We start from the raw sequence: 11908 nt of genomic DNA on the forward strand, positions 1-11908 counted from the left end.
GTATTAAGTATCTGAAATGTCTGGGGGGGGGGAGCAAACTGATGATTTGCACAGGGGCCCTTTGCAGTTTAGCCTGTTTTTTACAGTTGAGATAAATGTTCCCAGTGAATGCTGTCTTATGTCTGAATGCCAGGGATAGGTCTCGGACGGGAAATATGTGCCCCCATTCTTCAGGTTGTGGTCCCCTTAGGGGGATGAAAAGAATCAGTTGGGAGTATTCAGGGAATCTCACCCATGCAGGATGAGGGGTTCTGGGGTGATCCGGCAAAAGGGAAAAAATTACTTAGTTTTCCAAGGATTGTTAAGTCCTGGCATGTAACCCGGAATTCAGAAGTTCAGAGAGATTTTGGGTGGGAAAGAGCGTCCAATCCTGATTATGGATATTTTAGTCCTGGAGGGGTTAGAGGGCTGAAAAGACCCAATGAAGTAGTCGTCAGGTGTATTGAGGTATATGGTGAAGCAAGGTACTGTGTGTTGTCTGTAAGAGTGATGATAAACTGTAGAGACCTCCTCTTTGGGACCCCTGGTGCAAGGCATGCCCTTTAACCCCTGCATGGGACAAAGTTCTAGTTTTGGGCCATATCTTTGTGTTTGAGCCACAAGTGTATGGACTATTTGTTTTTGTTTATGCTGAAGGAACTATTTTGTTTTGCCTGTTTTTGAAAGCACAAAGACTATTTGCTGACCCCATGCTTCCCCATATCTCACTGCCTTTATTAATCAATCCTAGCTCCTCCAGGAATGAGAAATGTTGAAATGCTAGATTTTCTAATAGCTGTTCTCCGCTTTGTTTTTCAGGTCATTGGTGAACTCCCAGAACACATGGTCTTTATTATTTTCTACAGTGTGCCCATATACTGGCTGGCAAACCTGAACCCCTTACCAGAAAACTTCCTTCTAAACTTCTTGCTCATGTGGCTGGTGGTTTACTGCAGCCGTACCATGGCCCTGTGGATGTCCGCAACATTCCCCACCCTACAGATGTCCTCCTTCCTCAGTAATGCCATCTTCACATCTAGTTATCTGACTGGAGGATTCATTATCAGGCTGGAGAATCTCTGGACAAGTAGGTCTATCCAATTAGTGGAAGTTACATCATTAATCTTTATTGTTATGTAATGGAGGGTGGCAACTGCAATTTAAACTACAAATAGAGGACTGGGAACAGATTTTTGAAGAATGGATCAGGGGTGGACTGATCATTTAGAAACTCGGGCACCGCCCGAGGGCCCGGGGTCAGGAGGGGGCCCCATGAGATGCCCCTGGTACCTTTTTTATAGGCTTTTCTGAGTTTGGGCAAGGAAACAGGGGCCCCATGATCCCCTACTGCCCGGTGGCCCCATGAGTTGTCAGACCACTTCTATGCTACATTTACCATCTAAAAAGAGTTTATTATTTATTTCAGGTACTTATATAGCGCTGTCAATTTATGCAGTGCTTTATACATATATATTGTACATTCACATCAGTCCCTAACCCTCAAGGGGCGTACAATCTAAGGTCCCTAACTCACATTCATACAAACATATACTAGGGCCAATTTAGACAGGATCCAATTCACCTACCAGCATGTCTTTGGAGTGTAGGAGGAAACCAGAGTACCCGGAGGAAACCCACACAGGCACAGAGAGAACATGCAAACTCCAGGCAGGTGGTGCCGTGGCTGGGATTCAAACCAACGATCCTAGTACTGCCAGGCGGAAGTGCTAACCATTTAGCCATTGTGCTGCCCGTTAACCTACCTCATCTAACTATCATCAAAAAAACTTGCAGGTTGAGCATAGATAAGGTTGGTCTTAATAGGGGTGTTTTTTTGTTCCAATAGATGTCTTGTTTGGGTAGGTCTAGGTTTAAGATCTCCATTTTATAAATATAACACAGTAGATTTAGGTTGCAAAATCAATTAGATTGCACTCGAATTTTGTGCAGTTTTCTTTTTCCAGTTTATCTAAAGGCCTCTCCAAAAGCAGAAAGGACTTTTGGTGAAGGCCAGTATCACAAAATCTGCCTTAATTTTCACTTCCCATTGACTCCAATGCATTTCATGAAAATCTTGATGAAGAAAACACTCTCTATTTTGCTCTATCCAATTAGTGAGTGTTTGTAAAGGAATTATTTTGTACAATTCATTGTATTATTTGTTGTCTATGAATAGGTTTTTTTACATCCATTTTTTTTTTTACTCACAGTCTGTTAATTGTTTCTTTGTGTTATTTGCAGTCCCTTACTGGATCTCTTTTGTGTCCTTCATGCATTGGAGCTTTGCAGGACTCATGCAGGTTCAATTCACGGGTACAACATACAAGGTCCAAGTCCAAAATATCACCCTCACTATACCTGGAGAATTGGTAAGATATCTTCTTAGCTATAATATTAGAAGTTCATCTTCACCCGATCATAAAATCCTAAAACAAAATACACAGTATCAATGAAAATAAAGAACATAAACAGGGCAGAAGAAGTTAGCTGCCATATTTTCTGTAGGACATCTCTGTTGATTCTCTCATTTTATGATAGGGGTCTGCAAACTACAGCCCATGGGCCACTATCTGGCCTCTAGGAGATTTTATCCTGTCCACGGCAATCCTTAGGCTCTGCAGCCCTGCCCATCCTCCACCCCCACCTGCAGGTACCCCCAGCCCTCCACTGCACTGTTTCATTGCCTAGCAACCAATGATGCACTTGCCACAACATTCATAGGAAGACAAAACTTCCTCCATCCAGACCTGCTCTGCCTCCCAACTCCTGCCCTGTAAAGGGGTAATTCTGATGGGGACACTGGTGTAAGGCGGGACTCTGTTGGGGACCCTAATGTTAGGGGGACTCTGATGGAGATTCTAGTATATGGAGGGATTCTGATGGGACAAGATGTAAGGTGGACTTTGATGGGTACGTTGATGTAAGGAGAACCCTGATATAAGGGGCAACTCCCATGAGGACCAGGGGCGGAATGACCAGTTGGAAACTCGGGCACTGCCCGGGGGCCCGGGGTCAGTAGGGGGCCCCATGAGATGCCCCTGGTACCTTTTTCATAGGCTTTTTTGAGTTTGGGCAAGGACACAGGGGACCCATGATCTCCTATTGCCCGGGGGCCCCATGAGTTGTCAGTCCGCCCCTGATGAAAACATTGGTGTAGGGGGAGATTCTCATGGGAACACTGCTGTAAGGGGGATTCTTATGAAAACACTGATATAAGAAAGAACTCCTATGTAAGGGGGGGGGGGGGACTCTGATGGGGATACTGATGTAAGGGGGAACTTTGTTGAGGACCCTGGTAGATAAAGAAACTCTGATGTACAGAACTTCCTCCATCTAGACCTGATTTGCCTCCCAACTCCTGCCCTGTAAAGGGGAAATTCTGATGGGGACACTGGTGTAAGGAAGGACTCTGTTAGGGACCCTAATGTAAGGGGGATTCTGATGGAGATTCTGATTTAAGGAGGGATTTCGATGGGACACTGATGTTAGGGAAGCTTCGATACGTACATTGAATGTGATGCATGCAGGGGCAGACTGACAACTCATGGGGCCCCCAAACAATTGGGGATCATGGGGCCCCTGTGTCCTTGCCCAAACTCAAAAAAGCCTATGAAAAAGGTACCAGGGGCATCTCATGGGGCCCCCTACTGACCCCGGGCCCTCGGGCAGTGCCCGAGTTTCCCAATGGTCAGTCCACCCCTGGATGCATGTTATTGTTTTGGCCTCTTTTGTGTTCCATGAGCTGCAGGTTTGCCTGCTCTCCCTGCAATCCAGTGCTTTCTTGGGTGGTTCTGGAACATAGGTGTGGAGTAAGGTAAATTGGTAGCAAAAATATTTATACTGTCTCAACCAATCTCTGTAGAGCACTGAACAGATGGTTGCTAGGAAGGCCTATCAATAGTCTGAGACCTGGAACAGAAGAGTCCTGTAACTGAGGAAGAGTTCACAGCCTAGTGGGACTGTTGCCCCCTGGGTGAGCCTGCTAGATGTCTGCTGTTCATTGAGGTCCCAGCTGGTCTAGCCGGGGAGGCTTACTTTGCTGAAAGTTGCTGACTCTGGGGCTTGCCACCTGAGGATCTAATCTGGTATCACTGGGAGAAAGCATCTGGAAGATATTGGAAGGAGGCAACCAATCATCCAAAGACATTAGTTAGAATAGATAAGTGCAGGGGCAGACTGACCATTTGGAAACTCGGGCACTGCCCGAGGGCCAGGGGTCAGTAGGGGGCCCCATGAGATGCCCCTGGTACCTTTTTCATAGGCTTTTGTGAGTTTGGGCAAGGACACAGGGGCCCCATGATCCCCTATTGCCCGGGGGCCCCATGAGTTGTCAGTCCGCCCCTGGATAAGTGTGAGAAAACCTAGAGACGGTGTACTGTTGCCACCCCTCTGGTGCTATAGAGTCAGCTGTATATAAAGGGGACATTGTATCTGGTGTAATTGTATTGTAGAGCTCGATCTATTTATTTCTTAGAGAAAGGACTCTGCTCAGACCTCTAAGATGAAGATTTATATCCTCAAGTTGCTGCTACAAAGCTCAGTCCATCCATCATCTACTTGTAGAAGGACTTTGCTCATAGTTCTACAGAAGAAAGTTTAGTGTCCTCAAAATTGCTACTAGAGGTTACTGGAGTGTTAGATGACTCCTATCCAAGTTCAAGTTCTACAATAAAGCATCAGAAAAGCATACCCCTAGGCTGTTCAATGAGCCAAAGGTAAGACTGTGACTGTGTGCCGGGCTGCAGGTCAACTTCGGGGAAAAACCCAATGGACCTTCCACACTGCGGCTCCTATGGGGATACTGCTACATTCAGAAGACAACATTTTGGCTTTAGATAAAGTTTAAACCTTAAGGCTAGGTTCACACTACAGCAGTGCGGTACATCTCATGTGATTCGCACAGGAACCGCACCGCATTCCGGTGCAAATCACATGCGATTTGTGTGCAGTGCGATTGGAGCCATACATTTTGTTTGGCTCTAATCGCACTGCACCCGCACCAAAAAGGTACAGGACCCTTTTTTGGGTCCGCACTAGAATCGGATCACATAGGTATTCACATCTATGCAATCGGATTCTGCACATCTGCGGACCAATTTCAGGCTGTTGTTAACATACACACCCGCATTGGTTTGCATAAACGGGGTGCGATTCTGATACGGCGCGGATTTCGCACAGAAAACGCTGAGAATTCCATAACGCATCAGTGTGAACCCAGCCTGAAACTTGATGTATAGTACATTAACTTTGCAGTAAGTATTTCAGAGTGTACATTTGATCTTCAAAAATTACAAAGTGAGACTGAAATAAATAAACAGCCACATGGCCATAATGGATGAGTATTAATACTTAGTGCTGTCTTTTCTTTTTTTTTTCTATAGATTGTGACAGATATGCAGATGGACACTTACCCGCTATACGCCTGCTATCTTACACTCATTGGCATCATTGCTGGTTTTCTTCTTCTGTATTATTTGAGTCTCAGGTTCATTAAGCAGAAGTCCAGCCAGGAATGGTGATCGCCAATCAGTCTATGGACATGAAACTAATGCCGCATTGTGTGCCAGGGAAGCAACGATGAAAGGGACAATCTCTAACAGTCCTGACCTTATGTATGACTTTTCTAAGAAGTGTTCTATGTTCCATCACCAATCCATTTCAATCCTGCCCCGGAGTGGAAGAATGAAAGTTCACATTTGATTTGTGGTTGTTCTCTGAGGCAGGGCTGTTCTTGAGACAAAAGATAAGCAATTCTTTTAGAACTGATCCCTGCTGTTCATGTTGAGTATTTTTTTTACCATATTTAGTAGAGGATGCAACAGGAGGGAACAGGGGCGGACTAACAACTCATGGGGCCCCTGGGCAATAGGGGATCATGGGGCCCCTGTGTCCTTGCCCAAACTCAAAAAAGCCTATGAAAAAGGTACCAGGGGCATCTCATGGGGCCCCCTACTGACCCCAGGCCCTCGGGCAGTGCCCGAGTTTCAAAATGGTCAGTCCGCCCCTGGGAGGGAACTGGAACTCTCAAAATTTCAGGTAGACACAAACACAACCAGGACTATGATAGGGAGATCTCACCCATGGAGTCCCAAAGATATATACGATATGTCAGGATGACTCCACCCAACAGGCTTCATTTATCACATTTGGGTGGAACGGCCTTTTAAAGCCTAAGTTTAGTTAAAACCTCAAAAAAACCAGCACAAGGGACATGTGAATGAGATATGTCCCTTGTACTGGTGCCGGCTGTTCTATTTGAAATCTTTCATCCTCTGCGCCCCCATACCCCGCAGTGGTAATCGTCCGGTGTTGCTGGAGCTGTCATATGCACTCATCAAGGGTGCCAACTATGCCCACTCGTTCCGCCCACCTCCTCCATTTTTAGAAACCGTACTATATCTTCCATCAATGAAAAGAGCACTCTATGAATGGAGGATGACCTTTCATGTATTTGCTTCTCCTCCATTCATAGACCTCCTATCATTAATGGAAACTACAGTCAGGAGTTGGGAGGCAAATCAGGTCTAGATGGAGGAAGTTCCGTATATCAGAGTTTCTTTATATACCAGGGTCCTCAACAAAGTCCCCCTTACATCAGTATCCCCATCAGAGTCCCCCCCTTACATAGGAGTTCTTTCTTATATCAGTGTTTTTCATAAGAATCCCCCTTACAGCAGTGTTCCCATGAGAATCTCCCCTTACACCAATGTCCTCATCAGGGGTGGACTGACAACTCATGGGGCCCCTGGGCAACAGGAGATCATGTGGCCCCTGTGTCCTCGCCTACACTCAAAAAAGCCTATGAAAAAGCCAATGAAAAGTACCAGGGGCATCTCATGGGGCCCCCTACTGACCCGAGTGCTCAAATAATCAGTCTGCCCCTGGCTATAGTACAGCTTTTATGAATGGAGGAGGGGGCAGAAAGGGCAGGCATAGTTGCCACTCTTGATGAGAGCCTATGACAAGTTCAGCAGCTTTATTAACCCCCGCAGCACTGCAGACATACCAGGGATATTGGTATGGGGAGTAGAAGAACAGAAAATGTCATCTTGGACAGCCAGCATCGGCATAAGGGACACGTCTCAATAAATGTACAGTAAGTACCGTCCCTTGTGGTGATTTTTTAAGACATTTTTTTACCTACCCTCTGGCTGTTCTCCGTGGGAAAGTATATTTGAGTCTTTTAATAATAGCCCCCCATTATGATTTTCTGCAATGTTTCTCCTATAAACGTGTACCACCACCATATACATTTGTGCTTTCTCATCCTATCGCTTTACTTTCATGTTTCTATATACAGTAAACAAAATATATTGTAACATGCTGGACTTTAATAGCAGAAATGGACTTTCAAAATGCACCATTGTATTTTAAATATTGTAGAGATGATAGATCTGTATTACGTGTATGTACAGAGCAGTGTGTATAGATATGTTGCAGAAAGCATTACATATGTATTTTAGTCAATTGCCCCTGGAGGGTAGTATGATCCTATTTTTGTTGCGGGGCAACAATTACTAGAAATAAAGAAGTACTTTTTTTCACTATTGTGTATTTGTCTGTTTTCCCAAAAAGGAAGTGGGGGAAAATCTGCAACAAGGAAACAAACAAGAAAAATCCCCTACCTAAAGTGCAACTGCACTGCATCTGAGCACCACAAACCAAACATGCTATTTCATTCATTGTTAATATTCAAAGCAAACTCCTCCATCCATCCATGTCTCCATAATTTATTTTGCTGAGAAATCATTGTGAAAAAGACCCCCCTGCATTTCTTGCAGTCGCCATCTTCAGTAAGGGCAGATGATTCATGTAGCATTTACTTCCTGGAATCCATCTGCTCTTAGCTCAGGCATTGGCTTAGGTGAAAACCCTCCCTCCCCTCCTGAAGACTGCTGGGAAGTATGCCATCATTTTGTCTAGGCAGAAAAGCAGGAAGTAACTAAAGAAATGTAAGAAAAAAAAGTTTCAAAGTAAATAGAATATACTTTCTTATCTATGTACTAATGCTAGCAGCATACGTATTAAAAAGAGTCCATGTTGATTGAGAAAGTGAAGTTCCACTTTAACTTGAAAACAGTTTTTTTGATTTTTGGTGCTGTAGCGATAACAGCTGGAAATGAAATGCCTCCCCTCCCCCCCCTCCCCCAACTATTCATAGGATGCCTGCCCTGCTTCCAGTCCCAGTAGAGTACCAACAAGCTCAGGCTCCAATCTAGAAAGACTCGAAGGACTGCTTCCTGAACCAACCAGTGGTAGTAGTAGTTGGCCCTTTAATAGCAGCCCCAAAAATTTACTGACGGAGAGGGAGACAACCAATCTGTGATCCTATGAGAGTGATCAGTCTTTCAGTAACACTTGTGGCATCTGACATTTAATAAGTACTTAAAGTGGAACTACACTGCATCTGAGCTTTATTTTGCTGAGAAATTACTTTGAAAAACACCCCTCTATCATTTCTGTCCATCTTGAGTAAGGCCAGATGATTCATGTAGCATTTACTTCCTGGAATCCATCTGCCCTTAGCTCAGGCATGCAGACAGGAGGCTGTGCTTAGTTGAGAAAACCCCTCCTCCCCTCTTCTATAAGGTTGAGGGACACAGAGATGTTCATTTTCTAAGGGATAATGTTCATTTAACTTAATTTGGAGTTCTACTCACTCTGTAAAAAAAATAAAAGTCAGCAGCTACAAAAGTGTAGCTGCTGACTTTTAAAAAACAGCCACTTACCTGCCCCACGATCCCGCATCACCCCCCACCCCCCGCGCCGCAGCCTGTTTCACCGGCTGTCCTGTATTCCAGGCGCTGGCATCTTAAGTGTGGGGACCCCGGCTGTGACAGCTTGCAGCTTCACAGCCGGGTACCCACTGCGCATGTGCAAGTAGAGCTGCGCTTCCTGAATGGCCCATCGTCTTCTGGGACCTGTCATGTGTCCCACAAGACTTCGGGGAGGAAGGGAGGAGGACAACTTCCATTTCTGATCACCTAGAAAATCGCAGTAGAAGTGGGAGTGGGTACCTGTCAAATTTGGGTATTAGTTCCCCCCCGCTCCTCCTCAAAGGTACCAATCCTTAATGGGGAGCGGGGGACCAATCTTTAAAGCGGAACTTTCCCCTTTTGGGTGGAACTCCACTTTAAAGCTGAACTCCAGGATAAGCAAATATTGTCTAAATCCATTCATCATGTGTATTCCTCCTTGAATCTTGGTGTGCTTTGTGTATTCCTTCCAGATCTGTGCAGTAATCCAGTGTGAGACTTCCCCTCTATGCAGGAGGTTCCTGTAATAAAGACCACTCACTGCTGCTGCTTCTCTTTGTAAAGGATGACTGGTCTAGTCTCCGCCCCTTCCTGTGGTTTTTTTGCGGCAGCTTGTAGTAGGTGGAGCTGCTGGACCCCTCCCACACAGGCTATTTACAGCAGAAGGATGATGTCACTGCTGCTTTTACAATGTAAAATCCGGGTATGCAAAGGTATTTGATGCACATAAAGTGGATTTTTATTCTCTGCAGCTATTTAGGAATTTTTTTTGGAAGTTTTTGTGGCCAGAGTAAAGCTTTAGCCCTGGTTCACACTGAAGGCAACTTTGAAAATGCGCTACTTCTTTCAGATTTCAAAGCTGCAGATCAGTGCGATTTGTACCAGATTTCACTGTGGCTGCCAACTTCATGGAACAGAAGTCAATGCAAGTCTCAAGGAAATCGTAAAAAAGTAGTGCAGGAGCAATTTTTGAAATCGCACTACTTCAAATCGCACTGATTAAGACAGTGTCATAGAAATATAGAGGATGCAACTTCAGGGGTTTATAAATCGCATGTCGCACCTGAAGTCCTACCAGGACCAGAACCAGGGCTAAATATATGTAGTGTTGACTCCCTAGGGAGCTGCCTGCCCTGTATCTGAACCTGACAGCTCACAGACAGCCTGACACTGTGCCTGTCACATCCAATAGTTTGGTAGGGAAGATTAGGCACTAGTTTCCCCATCAGGTCCACTGCCTTTGTGGTTGACAGCAGGAAGTGAGCAGATCCTGCTACTAACTATAGAATCCACCCACTGCCTGCTGTCAATCGAAAGACGAGTGGACCTGATGGAGAACTAGTGTCTCAGTTTCTCTATCAGGCTCCGCCCACTGTCAGCATCTCTAGTTACTGGGAGGCTGTTGCTGTGTAGCCGATGGCCTCCTTAACAACCAATAACAGGTGGGGAGGGAGTAGCGACGGCATTTATGCTGCCTGGTACACAGTGTACAGAGACAGGCTCTCTGCCTGTCTCTGTACGCCAACTTTCATTTAGTTTTAATGCATGGACCATTTTTAATCTTCAGTATTATTATTAGCATTAGTAAATAGATAGGAAGGTAAATTACATTTAGTTGTTTTAAACTTTGTTTTACATTTCTTGCTTCCTGGATTCTAGCCTTTGCCAGGGTTTAAACGCTCAGTGCAGAGCAAAAAATGTAAGGATGCCCATAGTGTAGTAAGTCAAGTATTTATTAAATGAGCTTTCATGCTGCCCATTGCATAAGCCCACAGTCACCCTGTGCCCCATTTTTTTCATATATATGTATGTATTTTACTACTTAGATTTTAATGCTCATTTAATAAATACTTGACTTACTACACTATGGGCATCCTTACATTTTTTGCACTGCACTGAGCGTTTAAACCCCAGCCCAGGACCCCAGGTGATCCATTCAGACCAGAGGAGGGAAGCCTTAGACCAGACCTTTATACCAACAACCCGTTAAAGGGACCCTTTTGAGGGACATCTTCACCACCTTTACCAGGCTGTACCTTTCATGAGACCTCCTGCCGATACGGTTACTCTATGCGCATTAAGATTGCGCTTCCAGTGAGTGTGCAATCTTACCATTCTTTTCACCGGATACCACATTGGATTTCACACTGGGATAACAGAGCGGATACATATTGTCACATATTTGGACTTGCTCACCATCACCCTCCATATATTATTAGAGGGGCTCTGATACAACTTAGCACTCTATATTACATATGGTTAGAATTTACTATATGGCTGCATAAGTTAATGGCAGCAAAAACAATCTATGGGGTCACTTGGACGTTAGCACCATTCCACTTGATATGGTCCCTAACTATTAACCGGAATAACACCACCCAGGAACAAGCAGGTAAGTGAAGTAGCTGTATGGGATAGAAGCTCACCAACCAAAGCCAGATAAAGAAATGTGGCCGCAGCATACAACTTGTACAGCGGCATGACGTCAGCTCCACCTTGTATTACAACTTCTTCTTACTGTGGAGTGAGCCAAGAGTTTGTTGATGTATGACCTACAGTAACCTCATTCATGATATTAATTTTACAGACAGTAACTGGAGTAACCTCAATGGCTTACAATAACAGTTCCGTACTTTGAACTTACAAGTAGCATATTATATTGGTGTTGTATTCCTATAAAAATGTTACATAGTAGCCAGTTTGTTTTAGGTTCAAAAACTACCTATAGGATTGTGTATATGGGCCCTGGGCACCTTAGGTGAGTTTCGAAAGGGACTCTGGTGCAGAGATTGTAATTTTAAAGTGTTAGTAAACTGTGACTGTAAACTTGTACCTCCAGGTAAGCTTATAATATGTCTTACCTATAGGTACCGGGAATATCTGATAAACTTGTGCCGTTTAATAGATATTCATATCGGCTCCAGCCAATGATGTCACTGCGCATATTGCCTCTTGGGAAATCAGGAAGGAATTTTTTTCCCAGCAGGAGCAAATTGGATCATGCTTTTCTGGGGTTTTTTGCCTTCCTCTGGATCAACTGTGGGTATAGGATTATAACTTTTTTTTTTTTCTATAATTGAATTGGATGGACTTTTGTCTTTTTTCAGCCAGACTAACTATGTAACTATGTATATACAGCAGTGCACTCTGCATTCACTGAGTGTGTCCTGAAT

At 44.5% G+C, this 11908-nt stretch overlaps 1 protein-coding gene across 1 annotated transcript in view; it reads left to right on the top strand.

The window, feature by feature from the left end:
• The window catches only part of ABCG8 (ATP binding cassette subfamily G member 8), a 33363-nt gene extending 25840 nt beyond the window's left edge, over positions 1-7523 (top strand). The window contains exons 11-13 of the mRNA XM_089677847.1: positions 799-1066; positions 2221-2348; positions 5361-7523. Of these exons, the coding sequence (XP_089533973.1) occupies positions 799-1066; positions 2221-2348; positions 5361-5498 (534 nt within the window). The 3' untranslated portion in view covers positions 5499-7523. The remainder of the gene's footprint in view (positions 1-798; positions 1067-2220; positions 2349-5360) is intronic.
• Positions 7524-11908: the final 4385 nt, after the last annotated feature.

The sequence above is a fragment of the Staurois parvus genome, unplaced genomic scaffold, assembly GCF_062004578.1.
Source record: "Staurois parvus isolate SC_StPar_1 unplaced genomic scaffold, SC_StPar_1.0 ptg000192l, whole genome shotgun sequence".
In the NCBI taxonomy this organism is placed as follows: domain Eukaryota; kingdom Metazoa; phylum Chordata; class Amphibia; order Anura; family Ranidae; genus Staurois; species Staurois parvus.